This window comes from Triturus cristatus, chromosome 6 (genome assembly GCF_964204655.1).
Source record: "Triturus cristatus chromosome 6, aTriCri1.1, whole genome shotgun sequence".
NCBI classification, from domain to species: Eukaryota; Metazoa; Chordata; class Amphibia; order Caudata; family Salamandridae; genus Triturus; species Triturus cristatus.
Genome location: NC_140589.1, coordinates 405,353,086 through 405,365,387, shown reverse-complemented (window position 1 = coordinate 405,365,387; position 12,302 = coordinate 405,353,086). Strand labels below are relative to the sequence as shown.

Below are 12,302 nucleotides of genomic sequence, written 5' to 3'. Positions count from 1 at the left end.
GGACTGCTGCTCTGCTGTGCTGACCTGCTGCCTGCTGACCTCTTTCCTGGGTAAGAAGGACTGCACCTACATCTATTGAACCCAGAACCCAAGAGTGACTCCAAGGGCTAGTTGGTTGCCCTCCTGATCAGAAGCCTCAGGGACACAACAGGTTTCTTTCCAACAACCTTGCACCTGAACTCTACCATCTTTGAGTCTACTAGCCAAGTAGTGCCACCGCAGTCCTGGATTCTTGGAAGTGGGCTTAAGGTGCTCTGCCAGCCTGTGTGGATCCAGTGGAACTGACGCATTTCATCTGCTACGTGGAGTAATCTTGAGTAGAACTGACGCATCACCACTGCTGCATGGATCAGAACCATCAAAAAGACCCACATCGCCTCCCATGCCTTTTCAGAACTGCTGCTGAATGATGCATCCTCACCGCATGTCCTCACATTCCTCATTGACGACCGCCTACATGACAACGACAGACTCTGCATTGCAAACTTGTAGCTCCACTGAACCATTGCTGAGCCTTTAACGCCATACACATCTTCGATGCCGGACTTTGCATTGTAAGCCCTTGTTGGCAGGATCCATGATGATGACCTCGCATCGCAGCCTTGCTGCACCTTTGAACTGACATGCATCTTCGGCTGTATGACACATCATCGATGCGGATTATCGCAATGCTCTGAAAACCAGGATTTAAGGTCCTTTGTTCATCAGGCCTAACGGGGTCCCTGTAGCTGGCCAATGTTCCATCAGGGTCGGCCTGACCTTGATCCCGGTCCGGTGCAAACAGATATCTATAGTCGGCGCTTTGTGCTTTTTGGTTTTGTTTTACTGACATTTTGAAAAACTGCATATCTCCGGTTCTACTGATTGGATTTTTGTTGTTTTTGTCTTTATTTATTTATTAACAATTACTTTATTTTTTTAATTTGTGGGGTACTATTTGTGTGGTGTTTTTCCTTGATTACTCTTTAAAGTGTTACACAAATACTTTACACATTTTATCTAAGTTAAGCTTGATTGCTCTGTGCCAAGCTATCAGAGGGTTGAGCACAGATTGATTTAGGGTTGGCTTGTGCCTCACCCTGCCAAGGAGTGTCGTTGCTGATTGATCAGGGCTCACATCCTAGTCAACCAATGACCACATTTCTAACAGGAACCAAACACAAAACCATGTCAATATGGCCGTCTGCATAGGTGGGTGGTTGAAATTGAAGAAGGACATTAGTGTCAATGCTCTCCAAGCAGCAGCATCAGTCCCCATAGAATGGGAGAGCCCCGTATTCAAAGCAACAAGAGGTATTTATTTCAAATTGATATGGAGCCATAAGTAAAGTCACAAACCTGAAATAGAGATATGGCTCATTAGCAATGAATTTAGGTGGCTGTCAAGAAAGGGAAACATTGTATTGTCCATATTTATTTATCTTTCATTGGCGTATAATTTTTACATAGTATGGTTTGCCAAATAAATATTTAAATAGTGTCCAGTTTTATTTCACTATATCACAAAATAACATACTTTCCTTTAAATGTGCCTCGAGATGTCAGGTTACATCCACCACACAGAAACAGAATGTACTGCCAGTGCCAACTATTAAAAAATAAAAATAAAAATAAACACAATTACCTGCAGGCCGGCCGGCTGGCCACCTTGCTGCCACTTCTCTGTCTTCTTTGGCTCCTCGACAGCAGAAACCAGGAAGCCCCCAAACACCGGACTCCCCTAGCCAATCACGACTCTCCCTTACAGCAGCAATGTGATTGGTCTGAGTGCTGTAGTTTGGCACTCAGAGAGGGAGTTGGAGCCTGTACATGTTTCTCACTAGGCTGTGTATTACAGCCTGGTGGGGAACATGCAGGTGCGCATGACGATTTGGCCGGCCTATGACGGCCGGCCAAACTGTCATGCACACTTCACACTGTTATCACCACTCCTCCCCCTGGCCCTTGCGCTGGCAGCCCAGCCCCGCTTCAGGTAACAGAAAACTAAAATGATATTAACATTGACTGTTAATACATTAACTGTTCTGATGCAGCGTAGAAGTCGCCGCTGCATTAGAACAGAGGAACAACTGCAGAATCAGACTTTGACAGAAAATAAGCCCTGCTCTAATCTTTTTTCTGCTTTCCTTGTCTGTCCCTCTCACTAATTACCCCACCTCTCCTTCCCCTCCATGCCTATCGAGTTAACTAGAGCAAACAGAGTGAATGGGGATTTTGCTACACAGGATATATATGACTCCTATTCTTCCGTGTGCAGCAGTAGTGAATGGGTCCTGCATGCAGTCAGTCACTGCACTGAGGTTCGTAGAATACTGATGACATTACATTTGAATGGTGTAGGCATTAAATATACCCAAAGTTTGACTATACACATGTTCTAGAATACTGAAACGCCCCCATATACTACTGCATAACAAATATTGCTAGTTACGCTATCCAACTAGTATCCATTATAGTAAGATAAATGTGAAAGGACTGATAGCATACTGGTCACGGGACATAGTCATATTCAAGGACAGTTTTTATGCCCCACTTCTTTAAAAGATCACCAGCTGCCACTGCCTTGTAGTAATAGGGGAACAGGTGATTAATGTTAGACGTACAGGAGGTCCTCATTTGTTTTATTTTTCATATATTTTATATGGATAATTAACATTAAGGAAAGGGAGCTGAGATTAAAACATGTCAAATATTTACAGAGAGAGATCATTTCAAATATTTCCGTAGGTTGGTTTATGGACTGATACATTTCATAAGAGATATAGGCTGCTTTTAAATAACTCATTATATCTGTTGAATGGTAGTGACATTGACAGATTTGAAGGTTAGCACAGAGTGACAGAATGTTTGTAGCGTGGTGGACCTGGCCCTCTCTACTGGGTCACCCCAACACGTTTTACCTTAACCTCTCCTATTTTTTCTTAATTACATTGTGGTGGTCTTAGGACTCGTGCTTGTGCTTTCTCCTATAAACATGTTAAAATTGGTCTACACCTGATTGGCATATTTAATTCACTTATAAGACCCTAGTAGAGTGGTATACCTTATACACTGGGCCTGTAGATTAAATGCTATTAGTGGGCATGCAGCACTTATTGTGGCACCCACTTAAGTACCCTATTAAAACATGTCCCAGGCCTTGCACTGCAGCCCGGAAGCAAATCATGTTCAGTGGTACCCCAGTGAAGGGGCATTCGGCCTCTTAGAACTCTTGTCAGCTACAGCCTCCTGATTTGTCCTGCTGAAGATTCTTCGACTTTCAAAAGTCCAAATGTAGAAATCTTCACCTCGACTTCATCCAGCGACTCCCCAATGACGATGCTCCCTCCTCAGACAATGCCTGCAGTCTTGCCCCGCTGAACTTTACCTTCTCAGAACATTTTCTTCAAAATTCTCGTAAGTCCAACGGTAAATGCTTACTGGGCCCAATTCACTGCTTTATTTTGCATATGCTCCATCGCGATCTGCCATATTTTTGGTCTTTGACACTATTTCATAAGACTCAATGTATGCAATTAGCGCTTTATTCTTTTAGGTGCTAGATTAGACTAGAATGTTTTAAAATTCATAGCTCTGGTGCTACTGATTGGATTTTTGTTGTTTTGGTGTCACATAATATATTAAATGTTACACTTTTTACAAAAAAATGGTGTGGGATTTGTCTTGTGTTTTGTTTTCCCTTAATTACTGTTTGTGTGCTACATAAATACTTTCCACATTGCCTCTGAGTTAAGCCTGACTGCTTTTCTGCCAGGCTACCAAAGGGTGAAGCACAGTTTGTATTGTGTCTTTTGTGGTTCACCCTGGCAAGGATTGTGGCTGTTACTTGAACAGGAGTAAACCCCCCTTCAACCACAAACCCAATTTTTCACACAGATGACTTCAACTTTCTCCTTTACTTTTCTTCTCATGGGTGTTTTTATGTGAGAAGTATAATATTTTGTGGGAACCTGTTTCATTGTTGTCTTTAAGCTCCTCATTCTGCTGAATGAAGCAACATATTTGAGGGTTAACTTTGGTTGTACTATATTATTCAAGTAGAAATCATTGATCGTTTATTGTGAGACAGTAAGCTATCTTTGATCTGATATGTTATTCAATTTAATGGGTGTAAATTCAGATTCCGATTGAATGAATTTGGATTGTTCCTGGTGAAAGTGAGTGTTACAAGAAACAGAATTGAATGTTGGCTGGCGAAAGCTCATTGAGATGTTTGCGCAATTCAAAGGCGAGATGGTGAGAAAGTAGGGGTGCCAAACACCAAGGCTGGATTAGGCCCCGATTTACTGAGATTTTGCATCAGGGTTGCATCACCTATGTGGCACAGTCCTGACATAATATTCATTTTGGCATTTACTACGTCATGCAATGTCAATGTCCTTGGCTTTGCCTGCTTTGTTAAATACAAGGTAAAGCAAGGCATGACAGCGCGCTGCCCTGCATTACTTTGCATCAGGCAGGCATATATATGGGTGGAGCATGGGCATTCCCATGCATCCACACATGTATTTTTATCCAAACACAGATTTACTAAAACTGAAGTGTGCCAGCACTATGAGAGAGCAGAAGTGTGCCATGGCTTAGTAGATATGGCTTTCAGAGCTCACCCTTTCATTCAACACAGAGCAGCAAATTGCCTTGCTGTGTTGCATTGCATGAAAGAAAAGTAATTCTACCCCAAGATGTATGTCCAGTTCTCTGTGTGTGTCTGTATGTGTCTTTGTGTGTGCATGTGTGTGCAGGTGTGTGTGCACACATGTGTGCAACCCCTGACAGTGTTGGAAAACCCTAATAGAACCAGAAAAACAATATCATTGTGATGACCAGTGTGCTATGAGAATAGCATGTGTATAAAAAAAAAGTACCAGTGCTGCTATATTTCCTTTAGCCTGTTTTTTAACCTACAGCAGCATCAATGTGCACATAGAATTAGAAGAGCAAAGACACAGTCCATTATGGTCAAGGGCCGGTCCTCATAAAGATATGTATGAAATCTGTGTGTGTATGTGTCTATGTGTATATGTCTATGTCTTTGTGTACCCAGAAAGTCTTGTTAATGATATTACATATTATGTTATAAGGACTTGTCAAGTGCATTTTTATCATTTGTAACATCTAATAACGCTTTGAAATTTTGGGGGCTCACATTTCTCATTAATACTGTTCCCTGAAGTCCTCAATGTTTAATGTAAATGTCTGTGGGATAGATGATGTTCAGGACAGGATAGGACTGTTTTTTAATCTGAGCATTACCCCAGTGGCTTTGAGCCCTTGGAGGCTGGTTTTGGGAGAAGAGACAGGAGAGAAGGCAAAACAGAGAGAATTGATGGATGGAAAGAGAGAAATTGCACAAGGAGGCAAAGCGAGTGGGGCTGGTTTGAGCATTTTTGCCAGGACTGCTTTTGGTTCCCCAGGCATGTGGCGATGATGCTCTTTATGTTATGTGTGGTTTAAGTTTGGAAAATTGCTCCATGGAATTATTGCAATGAAGAGTACTAAGTATGTGGATACATGAACCATTGGACTTTGCTGATCTTCAAAAGCAGTGCATTAGTGATATGTAAATAATTCATTGTTAAATATGAATTTCTCGGAGACATGAATAAGGTCCCGAATCATGAGACTGAGTTTTCCCGGGGTCCCGATTTTCTCCGTCTGTGCTTCATACATTTTAATCCATCCTGCTCTGTTCAGCAATACTTTAAAAAGTACTTTATTAGGGACACACGTAACAGACTTTGTACAACAAAGACTGAATGGTTCATAAAACAAAATAGTATTCTTTAGCAGCTCTGGACTACAAGTGCTTCTTAAATATTTATGTTATTACTTATAGACCTTCACATTTAGTGAGGTAAAAATGTACTGATATCAATCAGTCATACAAATGTTTGGGCTAGGCCAGCAGGTCTTTTTGCGCTTACCTGGAAATTTAATAACACAGATAGGCAGACAGCTCCTTCTTTTAGGATGAATTCATAGATAATATTGGCGCTCTTGTGTAGTCCTGAGAATATATTTCCTTATTTCCATAGGAAGGTCTCCCAAATATTGAAGTCTTTCCCTTTGCCCGTTTTCATGCTCCTTGTACAGTTCATTAAAATTCCAGCCTCTAAGGAAGACGCACAGAGGTTCATGCCACAGATGTTGTTCATGGTGGAATTTAGTAGTGCTCCTACACAAGAAGGCTCTCACCTTAGCTTAGCACCAGAAAAACCCTCCACTCACTCATTCATGGCACCTTTGATGCAGTAATGATGGAGAGTGCAACAAGAAACTGCAAATACCTTAAATGAGGATGAACTCTACCTCAGCATCTAATTGTCATCTTCATAATGGAATGATTCTTATTCAGAGGATGAGCTCGGTCTGCAAATGCCACACATTTGCATTTCTAATGTCACGAACCCTGGGCCGGTTCCGTGACACCCTGCATTTTTTGCATACATCTGGATGGGGCCCATAGTTCTTCAAATTCTGCTCATTTTGGGCCAGAAGTAGAAAGACTGGAGTTGAGAAAATTAGTTGCAAATTGTGCTATGATTTTTACAGATCCTATTATGTTTTAGCGCTCACCTATGTACTAACAGGTCGGTTCACAAAAACCCGATTTGTAGTGGGTCACAATTTGACTTACCTCATGAATGTTAATGAGTTAGATTGCACATTTTTTATCAATGTGAATCATTACCATCACAGTGATGGTGGCCGACTGAGGTCAGCAGACCACAATGTCTCCGATTGCTTTTAAATATAGCAATCTTTTTTTTAGATTTAGCACAGTATCCTAGGACAACCTGATGTGTTTAATAGAACAATAAATAGGCAGTGGTGCATGGAACCACTACCTATGCTTAAAAAATGATTTTCTCACCATTCAATAAGGGGAACAGGCCCTTGAGATCCCATGTGTGAAGGCATTTTTACTACTTTTGAGTAGTCAGTAAAACATTAATACATCCGATTCTGATACAGTGTTTGGAAGGGAGCCTTAAATACACCCTTTCCAAATTCCAATTTGGAAATTATTTGCAAACCCAAATTGTGATTCGGTAATGTATCATCGAATCGTAATTTGTGTTTATTACATTGCATTTTTGCCAGTAACATCTACCAGCTTCTTATGTGTGAGGTTTGGATGTTGTTGTAAATTTAATATTAATTGGTACAGGACCAAAATGCCTCTTTTGTGTGGTATTATTTTTGATGGGTCTCCATTACTATCAGGTCCCTTGTTGCTTGTTTCTTTCTCTCTTTGTTGCACCAAGGGAATCACCAAGATAGTGATCATTCTGTGAAACCTGCCATTATGTTGGATCTCTTGTACAGACCTAAATATGTCCCTTGTCAAAAATACTTCCCAGTTATGCCTCTGGGTAGCTCATCCATTCTTTGCTCTATCATTTTAGCCCAGTGTGAACTATGGATTATTGAGGCTATGTAATGTTTGTAATGATTGTAATGTTGGCAGTATGTTGAGTGGGCTCATTCCAGTGTGACGTGGTAGAATACATACTTCGATTGTGGAGTATGTTTCTTCCACTTTGACCTACAGATTTGGACTTCATGGGCCAGCTAGCTATGTTAATCAAGGTTCCTAATTGTGTCACTTGACTGTATCATTCCACATGTGGGAAGGCAAGGTCTACAGTGTTTATAGTTTACGACAATGTGTTCCTGGCCCAAGTGAAACAAATATTGTTTCTTGAATACACTTGAGGATACTTGTAGAAACAACTTAAGGCATTGCTTGGGGGCAATACAGCCAGACTAAGAAATATCCAGTTTGCCACATTGATACAGGTCTTTGAATAGAGTATACAATAGTGAAGTAATATCAGTGTCATAAAGGTGTAACTAACTACCAATTAGTAATTCATTGGACTACCAAATAGTCCAATGAATCTGTCACTTCTGAGAGTCCATTAGAGATCATTGTACTTGTCAAAGTTGATGACATCTCTGGGATCGTTAAGTGCTCTGATTCAGAGTAATGGATTTAGAAAACAAAAACATGGGGAAATGGAACAGCTCTTGAATTAAATTTGGTAATTAATGTGCTTGGTCAGTTACTAACACAGTATATCATCCACAAATAGCTCCATTTTGAATGTATCTATAGCTATCCCCTAATATCCAGATTAGCATTATTTCTTTGAACTTTTAGTTCTATCGTTAAAGCAAATATTGACAGTTTCTAGGGGCATCCCTGCCTTGTGCGCTTCTATAGAGTGACCAAGGCCCTGGATAAGGAACATTTGTTGTTATATTGAGGCACAGGGTTGTTTTCTCAAGTTGTTGTATGTAGGAATCTCCAGTCCACACTGTCAAAAGCCTTCTCTGCATCAAACGAAATATAGATCAGTTGACCTCTATTTTAAGTGGTTACATCCACCAAGTCCCAGATAAGATGGGTGTTGTCCATGTCTTGTTTCTTCTTAATAATACCAGATGGGGCTGGGTGGATTTGTTTTGATCATGTGTTAATTAGGTGTGCGGGCAACATTTCTATTCATATTTTGGTATCAGTATTTACTAAATGTATAGATTGATAATGCACACATTTCTCAGTCTCTTTACCTGGTTAAAGTAGGAGGACCATCTCTGAATCTATCATCTAGTTTCAAGAGATATCAGAAAGAAATTAAATTGCCTTTGCAAGGGTATAATTAAGATATGCATGAAGGCTTTGTAAAAGCAGGCTGGGAAGCAGCCACCTGGGCTAGCGCTTTACTGATGGGTAAGCTTTTAATTACGTCAGCTACTTTTTATTTGGAGATTGGATCTCTTAATTGAACTAATTTCTCTTGTTCTAACTGTGGAAACTTGTGTTCCTCAAGTAGTCTTCCTTGTCATTTTCTTGTGCTTCCCCGACCCACATAGTTCAACATAAAATGTATGTAATATGCCAGCTAAAGCTGTGAGTTCAGTCACAACATTCCCTTTGCCATCTATTTTAATAGTATTTCTGGCTTGTTAGATTTTAGGTTTGTGAGCTAAAAATTATTTTGCTTTCTCACCTCTTCAATAGAACAGCTGTGTCACTCTGAGCACTTCTTAGCCTGATGCACCCATTAAAATCTATTCTAATTATCCTCTTGTTTCCATTAAACCTCTGTTTTTTTCTGATTTGAGTTGTAGATGGATTTTTACTACCTCATTGTTTTAGCCTTTTTTAGCTCAAGCAATGTGGTAGTTTGCCTTTTCATTACTTCATTTTGTCTTGTGAGAATGAGACATTTTTTGTTGTGAAATGATCTGGTTATATTCAAAGGTTTTCGGTGCTGAAGATTTAGTAAGAATATGTCCTTAATTAGATCAATTAGAAGATGTAAACACAAGTTGGTCCAAGGTTAAAGCGACTTGTAAGGTTGTGGTGACAAAGAAAGAAAATAAGATTTGGAGCTATGCTAGATATGTGTTTTAAACTTCTTAATCGGTTAGGATCAGATTTGAAATGTATATGGATGTTCAAACTGAACTGAGTGATGCCAGTAGCTAGGCATAAAACGTCTGTCAGTAGTGAAACGGTCTCTTAATCATTGATGGAGTGCACACACCTCGAACAAATCTGCTCTTACTGTAAAATGGATCCCATTTTCCTAAAGTTCTGGTCATTCTAAAATTGAATACACATCGTAATCAAATAATTTATAACATTATCTAATTCTACAAAAGATATAGGGATCTATTTAGAGTTTGATGAACAGGGTACTCCATAGCAGATGCTAAAGAGTACCCTGCTGGCCAAACCCTAGGTCTGCCCAAATCATTTAGAGATGGGTAGACCTTAAGTAATCTGTTAATGGAGCTCACGTTGGCTCTGTCAACAAAGTACTTCCTTTGATTGCCCAGGAAGTTGAAGGAGGGGCATAACACCACAAGCCCTTTTTGGGTTGATGGTGCAATGTTTTTTTCTGTCCATTGCTGCTAGGATTAATCTGGCAGTAAGGGACAAAAAGAATAATGACCTCCATGTCTGGGGAGAAAACTTCCAGGGTAGGGGGGCATTCATTTTCTATTTCTTTCTGAAAAAAAAGTACTGATTTGGGCTTTGGTTATTACAAAAAAAGGTAAAAAAGTTGGATGAATGACCTTCAGAACCAATGAAAGCCATCCACCATTGTATAATGTACAGAGTTGGCTGCTAGGCCAGAGGTCATTTCTAAAATGACAGATGGTACTCTCTCAGGATGGTAGAGGTAATGTCTTCGCCATCCTTACAGATGGAGTACTGTTCATCAAATTCTGAATCAGCCCTAAAATCTCCAAAGTTGTAGCAAAAACAAATTGTGCACTCCTCTTCTCTTTAGAAGTTCATAAAAAGTAAACATACATACCAATGAACAAAAACACTCTATGTAAGGAAGGTATCAGCTAATTAGTACCTGTCAATAAAATATCCAATAACTGGACTCTCACTAGCAGTATTTGGTGGTTTCCAAGTGACAATGACATAATCCTTGTTGGCATCGTGACATTCCACGTCCATTGGTGCACCTGGCGCACCTGCAACCAGTGCTGTAGCATCTACATAAGGGAAAAAGAATTGTGAGAGCACTGTATTTCGGTGAAAATAATCTTCATAATCCATATGGTGTATTTGGAGAACTGCATGCAAATCTTTTTCTCCAAGATTTGATAGTGCATGTGCATTTGTGGTAATAGTCGTGGTATCTCTCCATATCACTTCTAATTGCTGAACAATCTCTTTTCCTTTTTCATCTTTCTACAATAGTTCGGTATTTCACAAAGAAAGCATACTGCATGTGACATTGAAGAGTTGCATAAAAGAACAAATTAACTAATACAAACACACATGATAGCAGTATCTACATCGAAATGTTTTAGCAATTTCCATGTCTAAGAATATCTAGTCATACCTGCCACAAACAGAAATGCACTGTATTCATTTACACCTCCTCTGGTGACCATCCTCAAGGAGTATAAACCTTCATCATCCTTATTAAGATGGGTGAATGAAAGAGTGGCACGTCCTTCTCCAAAGAACAGCTCTGTCCATTTTGATTCTTTTATCAGCACATCTGAAAAATAATATGGGATAAATTCAGAGTGCAGGCTTTGTTCGATCCTGATTTGAACTGTATGTTCTGTCTTTTTTGTTTTTTTGTGTTATTTTTTATGAAATGTTTTGTAACTCTAATACAACACCAAACCAAATAAGTACATACAAGTAATTATATATAAAGGTTACAGTAACAGTGAAATAGAGTACATTTTCATCATAGTTGAATGTAGAAAGTGATATTGTATTATCAAAGTAACAGATCAATGAGTACCTTAAAGAATAATTTCCTAACTACATGTTCCTAGGAAAAGGGGGGAAGAAGAGCAGAACATGGGAAAAGCCTGTGTTGCCACATGGAAGTGTTCACCTTCAGCCAGCCCATACTTTTTAGTAAATAGAATTTTGCATATTGGAACTCCTAAATATTATGTTTAGAATGAAGCACGAGTCTTGAAATGCTGACTGCTCTTAGCTGAAAATAGACTACTTGTGGCTGTCACTTTTACTACAGGGCGAATTTTCAGAGAGTTTCTTCCAGTTTCTTTCTGTCGAGTGGACAGGAGTGGGTGTAGGGAAAGGAATTTCTATATAAGAAACAGGAAACATTTTGGGAGATCTTTGAATAAAGAAAACTATGAAAAAAGATACAAAATGCACTTACTATAATACATACCCCATTTGGAACTGTACATTATAATTTTAGAAATGTATACATAGAATGCATCTGAGTACTTCGGAGCATCATGCCTTGAAGTATTTGTGCATTCCAAATAAGAAAGAAATTTACTCTAAAATTCTGAGTAACCAGGATAAAATTTCTAACTTTCAAAGTAAATCACACCAACAGTAATGTGCACCCTGTTATAAGAAAAAGTAGAGCAAGGTTTAAGCTTGTCTCGTCTTATATTTGATTCACCATGACAAATAAGAAATAAACAAACAGATGTACACTCTATGATGTCTGATAATTATGGTTACAATATAGGTAGGTCAGAAAACAGTTGCACGCTGACTGTTTTGCGACCGTACCCACGTTTGGCACTGTGACTGACGTACAAATCAGCTGCAGCGCAAAGCCACCATTTGCAAGTTGTCTCAAAAAGCTGTGCCACATTAATAAGCATAAGGCAGGATTCATTTTGTGATTCAGTGAGAATGGCACTAAATGGTAGGGATGGATTTCTGAGAGGATGCAGACCACCATCTCTGTGTTCACATTTATAGAATGCTCAGTATAGACTTATAGTCCGCTATTAAGGTCTATACTAGTTGT

At 39.5% G+C, this 12,302-nt stretch overlaps 1 protein-coding gene across 1 annotated transcript in view; it reads right to left on the bottom strand.

The window, feature by feature from the left end:
• The window catches only part of MYOM2 (myomesin 2), a 586,141-nt gene that overhangs the window by 339,060 nt on the left and 234,779 nt on the right, over positions 1-12,302 (bottom strand). Inside the window, exons 10-11 of the mRNA XM_085610818.1 lie at positions 10,884-11,045; positions 10,389-10,530 (exon numbers count right to left, since the gene is read on the bottom strand). Of these exons, the coding sequence (XP_085466944.1) occupies positions 10,389-10,530; positions 10,884-11,045 (304 nt within the window). The remainder of the gene's footprint in view (positions 1-10,388; positions 10,531-10,883; positions 11,046-12,302) is intronic.